The sequence below is a fragment of the Amphiura filiformis genome, chromosome 15, assembly GCF_039555335.1.
Source record: "Amphiura filiformis chromosome 15, Afil_fr2py, whole genome shotgun sequence".
In the NCBI taxonomy this organism is placed as follows: Eukaryota; Metazoa; Echinodermata; class Ophiuroidea; order Amphilepidida; family Amphiuridae; genus Amphiura; species Amphiura filiformis.
Window position 1 is genome coordinate 33,626,908 of NC_092642.1, and position 23,031 is coordinate 33,649,938.

The 23,031-nt window shown below is 35.9% G+C and overlaps 1 protein-coding gene and 1 non-coding gene across 2 annotated transcripts; both read left to right on the plus strand.

The window, feature by feature from the left end:
* Positions 1-4,573: 4,573 nt before the first annotated feature.
* Trnav-gac (transfer RNA valine (anticodon GAC)) lies at positions 4,574-4,645 on the plus strand. Its single transcript has one exon. It is a non-coding gene; the product is annotated as a tRNA-Val (tRNA).
* A 9,748-nt stretch (positions 4,646-14,393) lies between these two features.
* Positions 14,394-15,485, plus strand: LOC140170899 (histamine H2 receptor-like). The gene has a single exon (XM_072194101.1). The coding sequence runs from the start codon at positions 14,394-14,396 to the stop codon at positions 15,483-15,485; it is 1,092 nt and encodes a 363-aa protein (XP_072050202.1).
* The last annotated feature ends 7,546 nt before the right edge of the window (positions 15,486-23,031 follow it).

Below are 23,031 nucleotides of genomic sequence, written 5' to 3' on the forward strand. Positions count from 1 at the left end.
ATTGCGGTTGATTTATTTTTGATAGCACAAGGATTGAACTACCAGACGAACTACGTGAAAGGCTCAGGAAAACATTTACGAATTGTGATTGGTATATACTTCAATCAATTCTCCCGGCAGATGATGAAAATGATTCAATATTACCGGAGATATTTTAAGAATTCGATAAATGCAGGCTACTTCGCCGTCTAGAAGCTAAATCTATTAAAACTTGCTAAAATGTGAAACTCAATACAACGAATGAACAATGAATGACGGTGATGTAGAAGACGAAGTAAATTTGAAACGACATCTTGCAAACTCTCCATTGTAGCACATCAAACTGTGACGTCAATTGGTCTTAAATTTGGATGACAGGGTGGGGCATAATTTATGGCAAACTATATATTCTGGAAGATACTATTATTATTATATGCCATAATTTGATCAGACTCGGGTGTCGAAGAGTGGACATTTTACCGTGAGTAAAACCACGATTTCATTTGGATTCGACAATCAGGATGAACCATTATGATGGAAGATCATACTCTAAAACAAAAGGTTTAAAATATTGAACAATACCTAATACATTAGTAACTGAATTCTGTATCTAAAGGGTATGTGAAAAATATCAATCTACGATATCAGTGTTTATTTTCGTTAACATTACAGTTAGAGTTGTGATGAAACTAAAAGCTATAGGGAATTCATCGTTAGCAAAAATCAATCAAAGCTAAAATTAGCAACATTGTTTTAAAAGGAAAATAACATGATGGATGGGCATGTCATATGCAGATACACATCAAGACTAATGTTTTATATGGAATGATATATACTAGTGTGTTCGGAATGTTATTACATCCAAAAACCAATATACAATTCTGCCTGAAAACCTATTTACTCTGCAAATATAGAAATTTTAATATAAAACACATCTTTGAAGTAACATTGGTAACAACATTTGGAATTAATATTAATTTAGCAATCTGAAATGTGATAACAACGTCGGTAAACAATAGTCAGCATCAAGTTGTAATGGCATAGTGTAATAATCGAAGAAATTGAGGTTGACTTTTATTTCATTTGAATTGATGGATTTTGTGAAGGTAGACCATGTTGCGCTCTGTGTATGTGACAAGTAAAAGCTTTGAATTTTCAAATGCTACTGATTTTCCTTGTAATAATATTTGGTCTTAAATGGGCGTGAATTATTAACTGTTTCATTCAAAATGTTAGATATTGGAAAACATCTGTCTCCACAACATTGACATGAAAAGTTGCAGCAGTATGCCTTCTACAATTGATATGGAAATGCTTCAATCGTTATCAAACAGTAGCCAGACTCTACATTTGCAACTGGAACACCACGCTCCTCTTGGACTTCCTTTATTCAAAGGTATTTGCGTCGCTGCTATTACGTTGACAAACATATTCGCAAATTCTCTCTGCCTTGTAGTTCTTCGTCGAGTTAGAGAACTGAACCCTGTGACAAAGGCATTCATGTTTAACATGACTCTATCAGATCTATGTACAGGTGTTCTTGTGTGTGGTCCTATAATAGGATCAATCATCCGCGATAGTTGGCCGTACGGGCAGCTTGTATGCACTGCTTCAGGTATTGCAAACATTGTGTTCTCCTTTACTTCGTTTATGTCTCTTTTAAATGTTAATTTAGAGCGTTACCTAGCTGTAACGCGTCCTTTTGATTATCCACACTTAGTAACTTTACCACGAGCGTACGCAACTATATTCTTACTCTGGGTCGTATCTGGAAGTATGGGAACTCTTAACGCAGTTCTCCCAGGAAGGATTGCTTCTTATTCACCAGGACTTCACACTTGCACAGTTGGACCAGAGGATACCAGCCAAATGGACATAATAGGGTCTGTTCTTATGTGCTTGTTTATCATCGTACCATTTACTACCACCCTGACTCTATTCGTCCGATTATTTTTCCTCGCTCGATTTCATGCTAATCGAATAGCAGCTTTGTCTCGAAGTATGGGAACAGAAAATAAAACACAGCGAAAGTCATTTACCACTTTCTTTATTATGACGATGTGCTTGACTGTTTGCTACGCTCCTTTAGTTATAAGTTTTGGCTATGAAAATATCACAAGGAAAGAGCTGCCTCTGCCGTTTGTTTATGTCGCCGAGTTACTTACCTTTTCTAATAGTGTTTCGAATGTTATTATCTATTACGCTAGAAATACAACTTTTCGTCAAACAGCTCAGCGTGTGTTACGGGAGTTTTACCTGAAGCGTTGATAACTCGAAGAAACCACGAAGATGATTTACCCTCCCACAGCGGATTATCATTTGTGAGTGAAATGACCGTAGCTACTAGAGCTAATACTAAGTCTTGAAAAAAAAAACCCGATTAGAATTTAAAGAAATTCATTTCAAAGTGTTTTCAATCATTGATTTAATTATTTTTTATTTTATTGTTTTGTAGAACGTACATAAATAAACGCCTACCAAAAAGAAATACCCCCCAGTATTATAATATAAAACTCTATCTATGCATCAAATTTAAAAACTGAAATAACAAAAACAAACCAAACTCATGTTAATTTTGAACATTTTGATACCTCATTTGTCTGTATAGCTCAATGTTTGTAGCCATTGCGACTCCTTGAATAAAAAAGATGCATTTTCAAAAGTTGCACTAAAAAGCTACTCAAGCCAGTGTACCATTGCATTCTCTACATAACTGGTCAAGGATGAATCGCGGTGACCAGTGACGACCAGGCACTCTAGCAACAAAAGCAACATTTTCAATGGGTTTAGGTGCAACTTTTGAATGGGGGTCTTTTGTATTTAAAGGATCATCATGGCAACACATTATGGGCTATTAAGACAAATATGGCATCAGAATTTGCAAAACAAATTTTAAGATTTTGAGTTATTGTTTCATAATAAAGGGGGTAATTACTTTTTGGTATATGTTTATAACAGTTTCTGAATTTACAATATTTGATTAATAAGAATTTAATATACTTCCTGTAATCCTTATTCCTGGTTTCGATTCACATTTGTTTGAGCTTTTATTTTTGTGTTTGTTTGCCTTCTTTTATCTAACAGAAACAATAAGCAAACCCAATGCACTCAAGACACCGGCCTCATTTTGTTACCAAAACTATGTATGATACAGTCGATTTCGAGCAGAATCGAGAGAAGAAAAGATCTCAATTGATAATTAAAAAAACACATTGAGAAATATAACCAACTTGACATTAATGCGACATTCATATTGAATGTATAAACCTACATCTACATTACGACTACAATTATGTTTGAAACTTCAATCCGTGAATATAAGCAACGGCTCTCGTATATATTGTATTAAAATGGCAAGAACGACATTTGAAGGGGAAAAGTAAAAAATTTCCTTGAGTAATTGTACTCGTTAGAACCTATGATGCCTGAAGGTGCGAATTACGGTCAGTACACAAATCGGTATTATTCAAAATCGTAACAAGGTTTAACCACGGAGAACATACTTTTATTTATAATAGGACTGTGTCAAAAAATCAAATTACTTTACCTCATGAACACTAGAATTTTTTTGAAAATGTTAGCCTATGTGCATGTTTTATATGTATCTGAATTATGGCTTATTGTACGCAGACAATGACATAATTCAAATTATTCTATAATCAGGCTATGACAGAATATGTATAAAATATTCCACAATCATGATAACGGAAAAAAGGCAGAATATGGGTAAATATATTTTACAATCTGCTATTATCAAGTATTCATGTTACAATGAAATTGTTAAAGTTGAGAGGTCCGATCTTTTTATATGGTTTTTTACCTTATATTTCGGGAGGTTTTTTTTATTTTCTCAACTGTTTGAATATTATAATATTAAAACCATATAAGATATAAACGTGTATATCAAATAGGCCATAGACAGTGGCGTAGATTTCTTTTTGAAATTTGGGGATGGGGTTGGAAAAAATATAATGAATCCGGCACATTTTGACGACAGAATAAGTTTATGGTAAACATGGGCGTGGAGCGCGCGAAATATTTTGCCATTTTGAAGCCCCAACCCCACATACAGGCGTCAACATTGGGGGGGGTTGTATGGACCATCCCCAGGCAAAATATTGGGAGGGGGGGATTTATCCCCCCGGGATCTACGCCTATGCCCATAGAACAATGTCGTGACAATTCAAATAAATAATAGTTTCTACTACCTAGAACCACTCATTACCATTCTTTAAACTCCGGACAAAACTCTGGTATATCTGCCTGTGCATGTATTGTTTCCATTTGTAAATTCATGTTTAATTGTGCTAGTGTGCGATGCGTAATTCTTCTTTCCCCTGTATATTGATATATTAAGAATAAGATTAAGCATCATTAACTTGATCTCGTGCGCTAGTTTGTAATGTTTGAATGTTTCCATGTTCCAGTGTATGATGCGTAGGCCTCTTCCCTTGTTTGCATGATTATTAGGCCGGCGGGTAAGCATCATTAATTGATCTCGTACACTGGTATGTAATGTGTTGTTTGTACTGTTTACCCCGCATGACTGCTCATATCCATAAGTACCAGACTTGAGTCCTGTTTATCAGGGACAGTCTGTGTAGCTCAGTGGTAGAGCGCTCGCCCGACAAGCGAGAGGTCTGGGGTTCGAGTCCCCGCACAGGCAGGTATGTCCGGAGTTTTTACTCTGGTATATCTGCCTGTGCATGTAATGTTTCCATTTGTAAATTCATGTTTAATTGTGCTAGTGTGCGATGCGTAATTCTTCTTTCCCTGTATATAATTAAAGATCGAATTAAAAAGCCTATTTGCATATGTCAACGTCCTGTCAAAAATGCCGTACCACGCAGTTCAGCAATCAACTACACCGCGCCTTTGCCCTAACGTCAGGCGCAAACTCTATAGTCTTTTTAATTCGGTCTCAAATTATATTTTGCTTACAAAGTCGTCAGTCTGCCCTCCAAAATTGTATATGCAAGAATAATGTCCAATCATTATTCTTCATTTCATTAAAGATTTTAATTTTGCTAATTTATACAGACATTGTGTTGTGTTGTGCATTAGTGTAAGAACTGCAAAAAGGTGTTTATAAATCTTTCAATATAACCTAGTTTTGAATACTATGATAACATCAAACTTCCATTGTGTTGAGTAGTTTTAAACGGTATTATGTAGAACATATTTGTTATCAAATATCAAATATCAAATACTTTCATCCAAAATATTTTAACTTCCTGTAGCTATGAATTTAAGATTGTAATCTGATATACTGGACTTGGTTTTTATGAGTGTCAATATCTCAGTTTCACATCCTATCATATAGGAACCTAAGGCCTAAGGTGTAAGCGAATTGTAAAGTTTTTATTTTAATATTTTTACTGCTAACCAGTACGGAGTATCTGCTGATAATTAAAGCAGATGCAGTGGTTTAGGTTTAGGTTTTACTTTTGACTGTTCGCAGTATCTAATGAAGTAACAAAGTAGATGCTGTGGGAAGGCAGTGGCAAATTACAAATGCATTAATGACGGCAACTGAAAATAGCTCATTTGTAACAAAAAAGTACCGTATATGAAAATGAAGTATTAGGGGAAAACAAGCAAAGAAATCACGAAACCGAGAGGTAATATAAAGTAGATATTCTGTTCATATTTGACAAGTGTGCTCTTTGTATCTTGTTCAAACACACACTTATAATGCCTGTCCGTTGACCTTGAACGCTTACCAAAGAACCATACTTCTATGAGTAAAACTGTCAGAAATCAGATATTATTCATTTCCCTCTTTGTCTTAGTTAATTGAACTATATTCGTATCCACCATACTTTCATTCAGGGCTAGATCGCTAAAACTGGACACATATATCTTCTGTAATTCCACTCGCATTAATGGCACACGCCTTACATTTAGTCAAACCAAAAGTTAGTTTCACAAATGCACATTTCGAAACAAAAGAATGTTTATTTAATACCACTGTGACTATTTACTAAGATAATTTGATCACTCGGCAACCACGCATTGTTGCCAGATAAAGTATTTTCTTTCAAATCAGAACCTAGTTATTCACGTAGATTTCCACAATCCAATTGCTCAATATAACCGTTGGCCTGACATTAATTTCCAATTTTTTATTCGGGAATTGACAAAGCCACTTGGTGTAATTTTTTTATCTACTGTATATGAGCACGACTTTTTATAATTAAAATTCTACTCTACTAAATGAATTATTTTTCCGATCAGTCATATTGTTACCATACCCCGTACAGATGGTTTAATTTGTCGAAATGAAATGAAAGCGGTACTGCCATGGCATTGAATACATCTCTAAGAATGACCTTTTTAGAGTTATCATACCTTTAAAATATTCATGTCACGTGAAAGCAACAGAATTTGTGACTTACATTGTCATTTGAAGCGAGAAACCGAATTTGATTATTATCACTTAGTTCTATGGTATCTCACCATGGACAATTACACAACAATACAATACAATACAATACAAAGAGCATTTGCGCCATTTCCATAAGGCTCAGAGCGCTTACAAAATACCTTAATACCTTAATACTACAACTTAAAACTACATTTTGAAAGGTGCATCTTTAAAATAATACAAATTACAATATCAATAAGAACATGTTATGGGAACAAATAAGTTTTAAGCGCTTTTTTGAATGCATTTGTTGATGAAGATTGTCTAATATAGACAGGTAGCTTATTCCACTCTTTTGATGCAAAAACTGTAAAAGTTCTATCACCAGCTAAGACTCTAGTCATGGGATAGTCAAGACGAAGATAATCATCGCACGATCGGAGTTGTCTCTTTGGAACATACAATGATAAGCAATTTGACAAATATGTTGGTCCTTGGTTGTGAAGGCATTTATATACAAGCAAAAGTAATTTGAAAATGATCCTTTGGCGTATTGGAAGCCAATGAAGTGATTTCAAAAGTGGACCCGCTGAGGGTTTTCGGTCGACTTCAAATACAAGACGTGCTGCCCAGTTTTGAAGACGTTGTAGACGAATAATATGAGTAGATGGTGATGAGGAGAGAAGGCCATTACAATAGTCAAGACGAGAAAGTATCAATGAACGTGTGGCATGATGACATGTAGGTTGGTCGATATATTAGCGATGTTACGAAGATGAAAGATAACAGATTTGCTAACATTTGTAATATGAGAAGACATAGTCATGTGAGTATCGAAAAAAGCACCCAGATTCCTAATGGTCTTTGCAGATTCGATGCGTTCATTTCCAATAGATAAAGTTATATTAGGTGGCAAATGTTTGTTATAATAATATGGTGATGCAGCTATAAAGAATTCTGTTTTACTATCATTTAACGACAGTTTGTTTGCAGTCATCCAGTTTTTTTATATCTAATATACAATTTTGAAGTCGAATTATTGCACTGTCAAGATCGCCCGGCACTTTGGGATTAAATGATACATATAACTGTGTATCATCGGCATAAACATGATGAGAAACATTATGATAATTTGCAATGTCACCAACTGGAAGGGTGTACACAGTGTAGCCAACAGGTCCAACTACAGAGCCCTGTGGCAAACCAAACTGCGAGATAATTGGCTCTGAGAGTTGACCTGCTATATCCACTTGGGTAGACCAATCAGCAAGATATGAACAAAACCAGTTTAGTGCAGGTCCTTTGACACAAATTCTTTGAGAAAGACGAGAAATTAAGATGTTATGATCAATTGTGTCAAAGGCAGCTGACAAGTCCAATAATACAAGAAGAACGGCTCTGTTAGCATCAATTGAAAACATAATGTCATTTTTTACTTTTATAAGTGCTGATTCAGTGCTGTGCAGTGGTCTGTATGCTGATTGGTAAGGATCCGCAAGGTGGTTTAAATCCATATGTTCTGTAAGACGTGAGCATGCTATTTTTTCAATTAATTTGCCAACAAAAGTTATGTTGGCAACAGGTCTGTAGTTTTTGAGAACATTTTGATCCAGAGTTGGCTTTTTAAGGAGCGGCCTTATAATTGCAGAATGAGCTCCTTTTGGAAAAACTCCGGTAGAAAGAGAGACATTAACAATATCAGTTAGCACTGGAAGAAGTTGAGGTAGATTCTTGTCTTTGAGATACCATGTTGGGATGGGATCCAACCGACTGGTTTTGCTTGGTGATGACATGATGATTTTCAATATTTCTTCATCAGTAGTTGGCCTAAACACTTCAAGTGGTGGAATATTTTCACAAGAAGAGTCACAAAAGCGATCAGGAACAGTAACATTTTGACTGTCTAGTTTCATTCTGATATTTACAATCTTATTTACAAAATATGAGGAGAATTGATTGGCAAGGTCTGTAGCAGAATCATAGTATGGTAGTTGTTGAACATGTTTGTTGAGAAGCGAGTAAATTGTGCGATAGACATCTTTTGTTGAACATGTAGAAAGTTTGTCTTTGAAAAATTCTTGTTTTGCAGACATGGTGAGTTCATTTACATTACGTTTTTCAATTAAATAAAGTTCACGATCAAGTTCAGACCCAGATTTCCTCCACTTTCGCTCTGCTCGACGGCGTTCACGGCGTGCAGTGTGAATTGAATCATTATAGTATGGCATGCGGTTTTAACAAGGCGTGTACGAGTTGTAGAAGGAGCATATGTATCAAGTAAAAATTTCATTCCAGAATCATACCACTCAAACATGGCAGTGCTATCATGACGAATGTGAGATGGTTGATTAGAAATAAGTTCATCAAGAGAATTTGCAAACTTCACATTGTCGATATCACGATATTTGCGTAGAGTGGAAACAATTTTCATGGGTTTAGGTTTTGGTAAATCTAATGTGAAACAAATAACACGGTGATCAGACATAAGTTTATCCTCTGTATAGCAGTCTTTCAACAATGTTTCATCAGAGCGAGTAAAAACTAAATCCAAAGTATGTCCATCTTTATGAGTTGGTCCATTAACATGTTGTATGAAACCAGCAGAAGTGGTAGCACTTGAGAAACGAATAACATCATATTTGGCAGGATTATCCCAATGAACATTAAAATCACCAAGTAAGATTAATTTACCTGGGAGCAGAGACATCTCAGTAACAAATTGTTCAAATTCATATAGAAACATGGAATTGGTAAAACCATTTTCAGTAGATGGAGGCGGTCTATATACAATTACAAAATTTACAGAATGAGAATTGTTGGTAACATGAGCATATTCAAAAGTAGTATAAACACTTTCACATTGTTTGATCATCAATTTCATAGGAGTCTTAAAAACTACAGCTATCCCACCACCACGATTATCAGAGTTACGAGGTATGTTTAAGAAAGTGTACCCTGGAGGGGTACAGAAACCTATAATTACAGAATCAGAGCAACTATCTAGCCAGCTCTCAACAATAATCATTATATCAACATCATGTGTACAAATATAGTCAGTTAGTTCAATATGCTTATTTCTTGTAGAGCGAGCATTCCATAAGCACACTTTAGTTCCAGACATTATATTAGAGTTAAACTTCGGGAGAGATTTCAAGTTTGTTACATTTGATCCACTTGGACGGTCAGTATGTCTTACAGGTAACCTTCTGGATACAGTTGTCAGAACTGGAATGGAAGATTCCGATTGTTCAGTGTTCGTTTGAAGAGATAATGATGCATTGAACCAGGGTTTTCGTCTTCCTCCTCTTTTTCTGCGACGAGTTATGGGGAATCTGTTGAGCTTCAGTGTCTTTATGTTGCTCCATACTTCAGCAGGTAGATGGGGTAATTTGTGTTCTTGTCTATATGGGTTCAGAGAAAGAAGTGTATCTGTGCTGTAGGAATACCTTGGATGTTGAGAGTTATCAGTGGGAATATCAGGTGAATAGTAAGTAGAAGATGATGGTCCAGGGTTTGGGTTTATATCCATAGACTTCAGGAGTTCAATTTGGAAGGATGCAGTTGAGTTCACATCATAAGGAATTCTTGATTTTAGAAATTTCACATGTTTGAAATTTCCATTTGATATGTAGACATTACTTGCATTAAAATCTTGAAGTAGAGCATTATGTACAGTGAAACAGGCATTAACATCTTGATGAGACAGACAAATTGGGCTTGTGAAAACAAGTAGGCCAATTATCAAAGTCACTGGTAGTAAATCCATTGTAGTGCATGAAGAGTAATCAATAATCAATACGAAGTAGGTGAAGCAAAGTCAAGTGGATTCCAATAAATTCAGTCAAGTGGCTTGGGTAATATGCAAATTACAGGAGTCCATTGTTGTTATCAATAGTCATATGACAGTTAACAGCTCCCTGATTGGTCCACTGTAGTAATGATGATGAAAATGTAGGTGACATCAGAGTCCAATGCAGAATTTGACAAAATAATTTGACAAATTTTGAAAAACAAATCCATTTAAAACAGGCAAAATTCCATAAATTTGGAGAAAACAAAGTCACAGTAGTAATCCTGGAGTTGTAACAAATCCACTGATATAAATTAGAATTCACCACTGTAAAATACAATACGTAATTTAACGCTATTAAGTAAAAGTGTTCGAGTAAACGTCTGTAAATTGTGCAATGAAAATGACGCATAATTTTAGAGACATTTCGTAAATGTCCATTACAGTCAGCTACCTGCACAACCGATTCTTTCGTTCTGCAAGGCTCACTCAGTCATTTAATGAGGCAATACAAACGATCGAAATTGGTGTTGAAATGAGCACAATTTTGAGTTACACCTTTTCAGTGTAAAATTTTTTTTCTCAGCCAAATGAAAAGCAATAATTTTCATTTTTTCAGTAAATGGCTGGAAAAACTATAATGCTTGATACTGGTTTTTTTTTTAATCCTGGTGTTAAACTTAGGCCTGAAATTCAGTCATTTAGTGTAAGATATTCGATTTTTATAGGCTTCAGCTCGGCCCGCGAGCTTTTTCTTGGATCAACCTTTTAGCTTTTCAAAGTAATATAGTTCGCTAATGAAGGATTTTCCCCAACTTTCTAAAGCACATCACCGTGAGCTATATATCATAGTTTTGTCAGAATTTCCGTTTTGATTTCACCATCTTTCACTGTCGGCTGAAAAAATTTCTAAATCAACACGTGAAATCTAAAGGCTAGTACTAGCATTGTGGATCGATATCCCTGGGTTTAATAGGAATACCGGCATGGCTATAGTGTTGCCAGAACTTCAATATAGCAAAGAAATTCCCAGACCTATAGCGCTCCTACTGATCATGTTTAACCAGAACACCCAATTGGGGATTTAATCGCTGGTCGGGCAATTTGCTTTCAATGAAAAATTGACCTGGATAACAACAAAGGAAATATCGACTATTTCTGCTGGTTGCTCTCGAGATAAAAGTACTCACCATTGCCTACTTTTACTTAGTTTGACATTTTCAGATCATGAATGGAAAAAGGGTAAAACAAAAACGGAAATTCTGACAAAACTATAACATATAGACCCACACGATGTGCTTTACAGAGGTGGGAAATATCTTTCTTTAGCAAACTATGTTAGTTTGAGACGCTAAAACATGAATTCCGTAAAAAGCTCGCAGGCGAATTCAAGGCCTATAAAAATCAAAAATATCACACTAAAAGACACAATTTGATGCTTAATTTTAACACCAGGATTTTAAAAAATGTATATCCAAGCACCAAGTTTTTAACTGACATTACTGAAGAAAAAAAAATATTGCTTTATATTTGACCGAGAAAATTAATTTCATAGCAAAAGGTGTATCTCTGAATTGTGCTGATTTTTACATGTATCGATCGACTTTTAGCGCGACTAAGCATTTCTAAAGAATTGGTTGTCCAGGCGGCAGACTGATTATATTGGCATATTATTTCAGAACACTTGAAAATTTTACAGTTAACTCCAATATTTTACAGCATTTTATCTATTTTATTTTGTTAGTATCGGGTATAATTTACAGGGAAATTGTTTTCACGCACTGACTGCGTCCAATGAGTGTGGTCACTCAGAATTGTTTTCGTTTGTGTCCGCGTACCCAAGTTCCCCCATAACTGCATGTGGATGCGTTATTGCACATGGCTGTATAGGGAGTTCTGGTTCTCTTTATCAGTTATGTGTCTTCAACAAATAAATGTTCTATACATGAACGAGTAAGAGCCATACTGTCCTTCCATGGCAATGGGCATAACTAACATATTGATTTTTTTTGAGATAATGGACAAAAACTGTTGATTGCTAAAAGTGGGGGTACTTTTAATATTCTGTGTGTAGATATCGTGTTCCTGGACACACCAGTGGTCATAACTCAATTTTGACGAAAACACTACTTAAAACTATTGCAGTTATCTGATAAATTCTAGTTTCTGCAATCATAAAACTTGAGTTTTGGATTATTAAATATCCGCTTGAAACAAAGGTAAGCACGGCATTTGACCGTAACAATTTAGATTATATATGATATTTTTTGGCTATCGAACTTTGTCTAGATCTGTGGAATGCGGATACATTTGTTTCTCCTCCCCCATCTGCATTTTGTCTGTGTTTTACTTGTTTACCCATATCAAGTTGGTTTACCGTGCTTCTTATTTTCGGACAACATTAACATTGTTGTTACAGTGTATTGGACAAATTGCATTACTTGCACAATTGAACTGATGGATTCAACGCAAAGATGCTTTCAATTAAGTCGTGATGTGATGGAAGAAGATTGTCTTTGAAAGCATGGGAATTTTATGTCAGATCACTGAGATAATAAAGTGTGCCATATTTGAAACAAATCATCTAATATTAACCACGGAATCATACTGACATTGATAAAACGATTTATGTACGTCGTGTCACGGAATACGTTTGTCAAAGAGTGACCAATGTCACTCATATTATATAACCATCCCGGTCTGTTTGTCGTATAGCCTTTCAGTGTAAATTGCTTTTTGCGGCTCTATGCACTGATAATGTACATTACATTGAAGCAATTGAGGGATATTTATCTTGTCGATGGTAGAGAGGAAAAAGCCCAGCAAATCGGAAATGGTATTGGAAAGGTTGGAACGTCAAGGGCAGATTAATGGCTTATAAAATTACCATCTTCAAATAAACTGATTGCATCTAAGTGGTGGCGACGAAATTGCGGTTGATTTATTTTTGATAGCACAAGGATTGAACTACCAGACGAACTACGTGAAAGGCTCAGGAAAACATTTACGAATTATTGCATTGTGATTGGTACTTTACGATTCTCCCGGCAGATGATGAAAATGATTCAATATTACCGGAGATATTTTAAGGATTCGATAAATGCAGGCTACTTCGCCGTCTAGAAGCTAAATCTATTAAAACTTGCTAAAATGTGAAACTCAATACAACGAATGAACAATAAATGACGGTGATGTAGAAGACGAAGTAAATTTGAAACGACATCTTGCAAACTCTCCATTGTAGCACATCAAACTGTGACGTCAATTGGTCTTAAATTTGGATGACAGGGTGGGGCATAATTTATAGCAAACTTTTCTGGAAGATACTATTATTATTACATGCCATAATTTGATCAGACTCGGGTGTCGAAGAGTGGACATTTTACCGTGAGTAAAACCACGATTTCATTTGGATTCGACAATCATGATGAACCATTATGATGGAAGATCATACTCTAAAACAAAAGGTTTAAAATATTGAACAATACCTAATACATTAGTAACTAAATTCTGTATCTGTAGGGTCTGTGAAAAATATCAATCTACGATATCAGTCTTTATTTTCGTTAAAGTTGTGATGAAACTAAAAGCTATAGGGAATTCATCGTTAGCAAAAATCAATCAAAGCTAAAGTTAGTAACATTGTTTTGAAAGGAAAATAACATGATGGATGGGCATGTCATATGTAGATACACATCAAGACTAATGTTTTATATGGAATGATATATACTAGTGTGTTCGGAATGTTATTACATCCAAAAACCAATATACAATTCTGCCTGAAAACCTATTTACTCTGCAAATATAGAAATTTTAATATAAAACACATCTTTGAAGTAATATTGGTAACAAAATTCTGAATTAATATTAATTTAGCAATCTGAAATGTGATAACAACGTCGGTAAACAATACTCAGCGTCAAATTGTAATGTCACACTGTAATAAACTGACTTTTATTTCAATTCATTCCATTTCAATTGATGGATTGCTAACGTCAGACCGTGTTGCGCTGTGTGTATGATAAGCACATAAGTTACATGGCGAAGAGTGTTATGAAGTGTTGTATATTCAAGAGTTACTGAATACTTGCTGTTAATCAAGTGGATATATTAAGGTGGGACAGGTGTAATTAGATAGGCCAAAGTCATCATTTCATCAAAAATTAGTTTTTGTCATTTTTAGACACAAAATATGTTAGATTTTGTTTAACATCTACACAACACTGACGTGAAAAGAATTTTGAGAGCTGCAGCGACATGGCTACAACCATTGATATGGAGATACTCGAACCATCAGAACAATTATCTAACAGTACCCAGACTCCGCATTTGCAACTGGAACACCATGAATCTCCTGTTGGACTTCTAGTACTCAAAGGTATTTGTGTGACTGCTATTACGTTGACAAACATATTCGCCAATTCTTTGTGCCTTGTAGTTCTACGTCGAGTTAGAGAACTGAACCCTGTGACGAAGGCATTTATGTTTAACATGACTATATCAGATCTATGTACAGGTGTTCTTGTATGTGGTCCTATAATAGGATCAATTATCCACGATAGCTGGCCGTACGGGCAGCTTGTATGCACTGCTTCGGGTATTGCAAACATTGTGTTCTCGTTTACTTCGTTTATGTCTCTTTTAAATGTTAATTTAGAACGCTACCTAGCTGTAACGCGTCCTTTTGACTATCCACACTTAGTAACTTTACCACGAGCTTACGCAACTATCTTCTTACTCTGGATTGTATCTGGAAGTATGGGAACTCTTAACGCAGTTCTCCCAGGAAGGATTGCTTCTTATTCACCAGGACTTCACACTTGCACAGTTGGTCCAGAAGATACCAGCAAAATGGACATAATAGGGTCTGTTCTAATGTGCTTGTTTATCATTGTACCATTTACTATCACCCTGACTCTATTCGTCCGATTATTTGTCCTCGCTCGATTTCATGCTAATCGAATAGCAGCATTGTCGCGAAGTATGGGAACAGAAAATAAAACAGAAAGGAAGTCATTTACCACATTCTTTATTATGACGATGTGCTTGACTGTTTGTTACACTCCTTTAGTTATAAGTTTCGGCTATGAAAATATCACAAGGAAAGAGCTGCCTCTGCCGTTTGTTTATGTCGCAGAGTTACTTACCTTTTCTAATAGTGTTTCGAATGTTATGATCTATTACGCTAGAAATACAACTTTTCGTCAAACAGCTCAGCGTGTGTTACGAGGAGTTTTACCTGAAGCGTTGATAACTCGAAGAAACCACGAAGATGATTTACCCAGCCACAGCGGATTATCATTTGTGAGTGAAATGACCGTAGCAACTAGTGCTAATACTAAGTCTTGAAAAACGTTTACATATCAAATGTCAATGACATGTTTATAATTCGTATTGAAACTGTTTTCATTCCTTAATGTTATTATTTTTGATTTTTATCATTTTGTAGAACGTATAAATATGACAAATCGTATACAGCCTGTCTCAAAAAAAATTTGTGCAAGTGAAAAGCGCTCTCTATGGCAATTAGAAAACACCGTTGTGACATGATGCTTATATCAACGTCAAGGGCGTAGTCTTAGCTCTCAAATACCGTTTATTCTGTTCAATTTGCTTGTTTTAATCTCGAGATACGTTTAGTTAACAACGAAAGGGTAAAATCACAATTGTGTCACTTTTACTATGGAAGATCAAGGGGACTGTACAATTAAATCAATGATAGCATTAAGTTTATCAAGAGTTCATTCGTGAAATCAAAAGTACGCATCAATTATACAACAATAAAAATAGTTTTTACTGTTTTTACTGTTTTATCATGAAACAGATATTATATGATTCTCTTTTCCCACTTAAATCAAATGAAAAGAGAAATAGATATTTCACATTCTGCTGTAAAATTAAATTCATGTGCATGTCAATGATTTCATCATGGTAAATACTGTTTTCTTTGTTACTCAAGACATGTTAAAAGACAAACAAAAACGTATAGGTTAATGAGCGCGTATTACTTGTTGGAAGAGAAATTAGACACAATAATGCATGCTCGCTGATGTTGATGCGTCTTATGCACGATCCCCGAAGGGGGAGTGCAATAGACGCATCAACATCAGCTATCATTGATTTACATGTGCAGCCCTCTTCCCTATTAAAAGTGGCACAATTGTGATTTTACCCTTTCGTTGTTATTTAAACATATCTCGAGATTAAAACAAGCAAATTGAACAAAACAAACGGCATTTAATAGCTAAGAGTGTGCCCTTGACGATGATGTAAGCATCATGTCACAGCGGTATTTTCTAATTGCCATAGAGGGCGCTTTTTACTTGCACAACTTTTTTTGAGACAGGCTGTATATTTGGTACTGCAATAGTGTTTTTGTGCTAAGATTGATAATGTTGATGATTTATTCACCACTTGTGAAAAAAAAGAGAGAATAATAGAGAAAATAGAATTTGGATGCCAATCACCTGAATTTACAAAATGTGATTAATTAGAATGTAATAAAGTTCCTGTAATCCTTATTCATGGTTTTGACTCACAAATGATTGAGCTTTTATGGTTTGTTGGTTTTCTTTTTTTATCTAACAGAAACAATAAGCACAGATGTTGCACTTGAAAAGTCACGGACCTCATCTTGTTACCAGAACTACGATAAAGTAGATTTAAAGCAGAATTGACAGTAGAGAATATCCCATCTAATGATTAGAAAACTCGTTTGGAAAGATAACCAACTTGACAATATATAAACCCTGCATCTACTTTATGAACTACAATTATGTCAGAAACTTCAATCCGGCTCTCGTATATCGTATTAAAGTGGCAAGAACGGGTCTTGAAGGTGAAAAGTATAACTTGCTCGAGTAATTATTATTCAAAATCGTAAGAAGGTTTAGCCATGAAGAAGTTAATTTTATTGTTTATAATAGGACTGTGTCAAAACTCAATTAATTTCAATTTCACCGCATGGAGAACTAGAAAATGTTTTTCGAAAATGTTTTTATATTTATATGTATCTGAATTATGGTTTATTCACCGGTGCTATTCTACACAGACAATGACATAAATTATTCCACAACATCAGACTATGACAGAATGTGTATAAAATATTCCACATCATGACAACGGAAAAGGCAGAATGTGGGTAAATATATTCTACAACCTGATATTATCAAGCTGAGTGATTATTCAATTTAATCAAGAGTATTATTCAATTAGTTACAACCTTTACGATTTTATATTTCAGAACTCTGAAAGGATAAGTCGTAAAAAGTCATACTACGCATTTTCAAAACTTGTGTGACCAGAAGAATTATACATGGGTTTTAAATGTTAAAATGTACCCATTTGTAAACTTGAACCTTGAAAAGCTCAATTATTATGATATAGACTATATATCACGTGATTTAGGTAGTGCCATTTGGAGATATGTAGTTTCATTTCCTTTTATAACAAAACCATGCAAACAGAATGCGTTATAACAGAATCACAACACCTATGTATTACGAGGCTGAACAATACTGACACAGCAAAAACGTACAGGAAATCATAGGCATTGCATTTGAGAGAATATACGTTGAAATACTGGCATAGCCGTTGCTTTGCCTCTCTACAACTGGTTAGATTTTATAATACAAATAATAAGTATTTCCTTTATTTGCTTACGAAATATATTTCCGAATGATACATTTTGCCAACTGTGAGGTGGCAAGAAGAACTGCTTAACAAAGATACATGCCTTGAACATCTACTAGGCCTTTGAAACTCTGTACTGTGTCGTATGCATTTACATCATACGGTAATTACAAGTTGCATCAGTATGAATTCCACCGACTCGCCATTTGCATCAAAGGAATGTAGCACGACGCATACTCTACAACCAGAGCATCGTGAAGCTCCTCTTGGACTTTTAGTATTCAAAGGAATTTTCATGGCTTCAATTACTCTGACCAACATATTCGCCAATTCTCTGTGCCTTGTAGTTTTACGTCGAGTTAGAGAACTGAATCCTGTGACAAAAGCATGAATGTTTAACATGACCCTCTCAGACCTCTGTATAGGTATCCTGATCTGCGGCCCTTCACTTGGCGTCATCATACGCGGTGGTTGGCCTTATGGGGATATTCTATGCAACGCTCAAAGTATTTGCAACGTTGTGTTACTCTCTACGTCTATGATATCTCTACTCTTTGTTAACTTGGAACGTTACTTAGCTGTAACCCGACCTTTTGATCATACACGCTTAGTGACATTACCTCGAGCTTATGTCGCTCTCGTATTGCAGTGGATCTTTTCCATTTGCATGGGCACTCTTGGCACCGTTCTCCCAAATAGGACGTCCGATTACTTACCGGCATTGCACGCGTGTATTCCTGCTCAAAGATATTCACACCATAATGACATACTCGGGTTAACCCTTACATGTTTGATCCTAATTTTACCATGTACAATTACATTGATTCTATTTGTCCGATTATATTTTATCACTCGGTTCCATGCTAAGAGCATTGCAGATTTAGCTCGTGCAACGGGAAGGGACAATAAAACGCAACTTAAGTCATTTACAACTTTCTTCATTATGACGATATGCCTGACAGTATGTATCACTCCTTTTGTGACATGCGTGGCCTTTAACAATATGTACATGATAGATGATTTGCCGCTGGCCTTTGTTTATGTCGCAGTGTTACTTGCCAGTTCTAATAGTGTTTCAAATGTTATGATATATTACGCTAGAAACGCAATTTTTCGTCAAACAGCTAAACGTGTGTTACGAGGTTCTTTAACAGTTGGATGGGATTTTGTAGCAACGAAACTAACCAAGCTTCGGAACTTCCTATGTAACTGAAATAAGAGCAGCATAAGCAGTCAAGTTCAATCGGCAGACGTATCTACATTTTGTTTTCGTGAATCAGTTGTGCTATCAAACAAACCGGATGGTTATTTCACACAGTAAAAAACATAATTTTTTTTGACAATTTTGTTATCAAATGTCGAGGATTATTTCATGTATTCGATTTTAAAACGTGAATCACGTGTTGCCACAAGGTGAGACAATCCAAGTTGCGGGCTCGCGGGATCATGTTTAAATTCCGCAAGCCTTTTTTTTTTATCCCTGATGTAGTCACGCATTGTTACTGCACATCAGCACTTCACATCGTGAACGACACCAGGCTGAGGGTATCACAAAAAAGGTGCATTAATTTTTCTTACATATTAGCGCAAAGCAAGGAAGGTCACGGGTCCACGGTGGTAAAAATCGTTTCTATACATTTGATAATGACATTTGGTCAATAAATCAGCTCGGGACGTTCTTGTAGGCCCTGTAATATTGTTAGTTTATAAAGAAAGATCCCTGTCTAGTCGTTGCCTTTTTCCTAATTAAAATAATCAGGTTGCTGAATGAGCGCATAAACCCGGAAAATGTGATTTATAAACACATGTATATGTATAGTCAATTTTTGAGAAAGGAGGAAGTTATTAAATGTCATTTATTATGTTAATGCATGTGTAATATAATATTATATACGAAGTGAAAGCGCTATCACTTTCAACTACATGTATTTATCAAGAAGAATTCAATATCTATATTACAATACTTCACAAGTTATGGCAAACTCCCAAGTAAACTTAAAAGTTGAAATTAAAAACCTGAATACAAAACCCACCCAAGTCCATGGAAAGTAATTTTGAGAGACCTAAAACACAAATGTGTATTATACATGCTGGGTATACATACATGCTGGATTTCTCATGCTCAATAGACGCACGTACGTAGAGGGTTGGTTTTGGGTTCAACTTTTATACATAATTTTTTTGTTTTTAACCAATTTTGACTTCGTTTACATTTTAAAATTATATCATGAGAGATATGACTACCCTTTCAAGTAATCATACAAGATCTTAGAAATCCTCACATGGCTCAATGTGAAAATTGTATTGCCTTGACCTACCTTGACCTATGGCGTTCACTCCAACTTAGGGTTGACTAACTCTTACAGCGCTTTAAGATTTCCGGTAGAGTGCTTCTAGCAGCTTTATAATTTTGTTGGGGAATACGAAGAATCCAGGTGCCTTCCACAGGCCCTCCTGCCACACAGAATCAAAAGCCTTTTCAAAGTCAATTTAGCAGCAGAAGAGTCATTTGTCCTTCTCTGGATGTTTTTCTATAATTTGCCTCAAGGTGAACAATATTTGATCAATTGTTTACCGGCCAGGTCTAAACCCTGCTTCCGCTTCCGAAAGGATTTCTTCAGCCCTTTTCAAGATACTTCTTTGAAGAATTAATGTGAGTACTTTGCATGAGTGACTAAGTAGGCTGATTCCTCTGTAATTGCCACAGTCTAGCTTGTCCTTTTCTTATAAATGGAGGTAATGATTGTCTTTCCCCAGTCGCTGTGAAACCATTCTTGGTCCCAAACTTTCTTGCACAGTTTGTGTATAATATCCACTCTTCTGCTGCTTGATATCTTCACCCGTAACTAATGCTGTCATAGCCCGGGGTTCCATCGGAAAGTTTCCTTATATGAGCTGACGATCTCATCGCGTAGGATATTTGGTTCCACAGCAGAGGCTGGCATTTGTGGAATACTATTTGTAAGTTCTTTGTCAACTGGGTTCTGTATTGCATCACATGGGAAATCCATGTTGCTATAATTAAAAAAGCTGTTAATGGAATGTGGATTTTTGTTACTATATATGTAAACAAATGTAAACATGTTTTCGGGGCAGATCTTTGATAATTATGAAGTGACCTGTGATCTATGAATGTAGTGCAGCAATGTGTTCACAACATTGAACACTTTGAATCAGTTAACTTGTAGTTATAGCAAAGGTGTTATATAGAAGATATTGTTATCATGCTGTAAACCGATATTCCATAAGCTTCTAAAGCATGTGGAATGGAAAAGAATGGAGAGCTATTTACGAAGAATACCAACGAGTGAAAAATAAAAGTAACATCATGGTCATTGCCAAATTTATATTGCTGTGTTCTTATCTTACAAAGTGAATTGGACATTATTCCAGAGGTTCGTCCGGAACATTGAGTGCTACAGAACTTTATATATGTAATAATCAAGGATTACTGGATAAATCTGTGTATTTAATTTAATTTGGTTAATTCATAAAATATACATGTATGTGTTGTTATTGTTGTGCATTCGTGCCAGAACTGGCAAAAAGTGTTCTCGCCTTCATTGAGTCCTTGGGACTCGTAATAAAATAAAGCTAATTCTTTTCTTTTAGTTCGAACATTTTTAATGTTAATATCATAACAGCAAACTTCCGTTGCCGTTTTAAACTTTATTTATTTTGAACGTAGACAAAGTGAAACTAAATTTATTCTAAAATTATATTCTAAGGTGGTGTCAGGCTTGATTGCCTTGTTAGCTTTACTCTGAAGAGTGTCCCACAAGTGTTCTAGTGGATTAAGGTCAGGGCTCTTTGCAGGCCAGTCGAGAGTATCCACCACCTCTGTTTTCCAAGAACTCTCTGGTTAGGGCTGCAACATGTGGCATGGCGTTGTCATGCATGAAGTGGAATCCATCGCATACAGCTGCAGCGTACGGTACAACTTTCGGACGCAGAACTTCATCGATGTATACCTGCGCTGTTATGCCACCTCTGAGAATTATCAAGTCCGTCTTTCCATTAGCACTTATCCCACCACACACCATCAAGCTTACACCTCCATAAGTTTCTTGCTCTTGAATGCACTCCTCGTCTAGCCGCTCCCCTGTCTATCTCCAGACTCTAATGCGACCATCCACCATTCGCAGGCACACTCTGCTTTCGTCAGTGAAGAGGACCTTAGACCAAGCTCGACGATTCCATCTGCGATGTGATCTGGCGAAGGCTAGGCGGTCTTGCTTGTGTCGTGGAAGTAGGTGGCTCTTCTTGACCATTCTTCTTGAGCGTAGACCCGCTGCATGCAGCCTGTTGCGTGTGACTTTATCGCTCCAGTCGTCCGGTCTTTGCTGGCCTCTTCGTCTATAGACTCGGCGTTTGATCTGCAAAGCTGTATCAGAAAAGAAGAAAGAAAGATGAATACAAAAATTATTTAATGCCATGATCATATTGTTAGATATTATAAATTAACATTTAGTTGCTTCATTGCCGTATTTAAGATTATTGTAAATTTTCGTTGCTTGACTACAGTATTTTGGGGAAAAAAGTTTGTTTAAAAGTAACCTTGTCTCACCAGTCAATGTCTTGTTTTGCGTGGCGTGCATGGCGTGATTAACGATAGATCTTGGGCTGCTGATGTCACTCTCGACTTCTTTGCTTGTCGTTAACATGACCATTGATTCGGTGACAGTTCCACCATTTGCTGACTGTGGACTTTACCGTTCCAACTTGCTCAGCTGTAGCTTGCATCGAAAAGCCTGGCTCTACTAAACCAACCATTCTCCTTCTTTGCATTTGACTCAATTCAGCCATCGTTGGTTACTTGGGACACCTTTCCCTGTCATACCCTGTCAGGTAATCTGACTTCAAGCTCATATTGATTTATAATATTCAAATAATATTCATGTACGTCATTTCAATAAATACATTTGTCAAAGACAGATCAATGTCAGCATATTAACTAACTATTTGTGTTTGTTTACCGTGGCGTTTTAGTGTAAACTGCTCTACCTACAAATTGATAATGTACATCTCGTTGAGGCAATTGAGTGATATTTATCTTACTAATGGTAGAGAGGAAAAGGCCAAGCAAATCGGTAATGGGATTGAAATGGTTGGAACGTCAAGGGTAGATTAATGGCTTATAAAATTACCATCTTCAAATAAAGTGATTGCATGTAAGTGGTAACGACGAATTTGTGGCTGTTATTGAATAACATAAGGATTGAACTAACGGACGAATTTCGTGAAAGTCTTACAGATTTTTACA

Excerpts from the sequence above, each read along its gene's own strand:
- LOC140170899 (XM_072194101.1), top strand. The coding sequence starts at position 14,394 with ATGGCTACAACCATTGATATGGAGATACTCGAACCATCAGAACAATTA.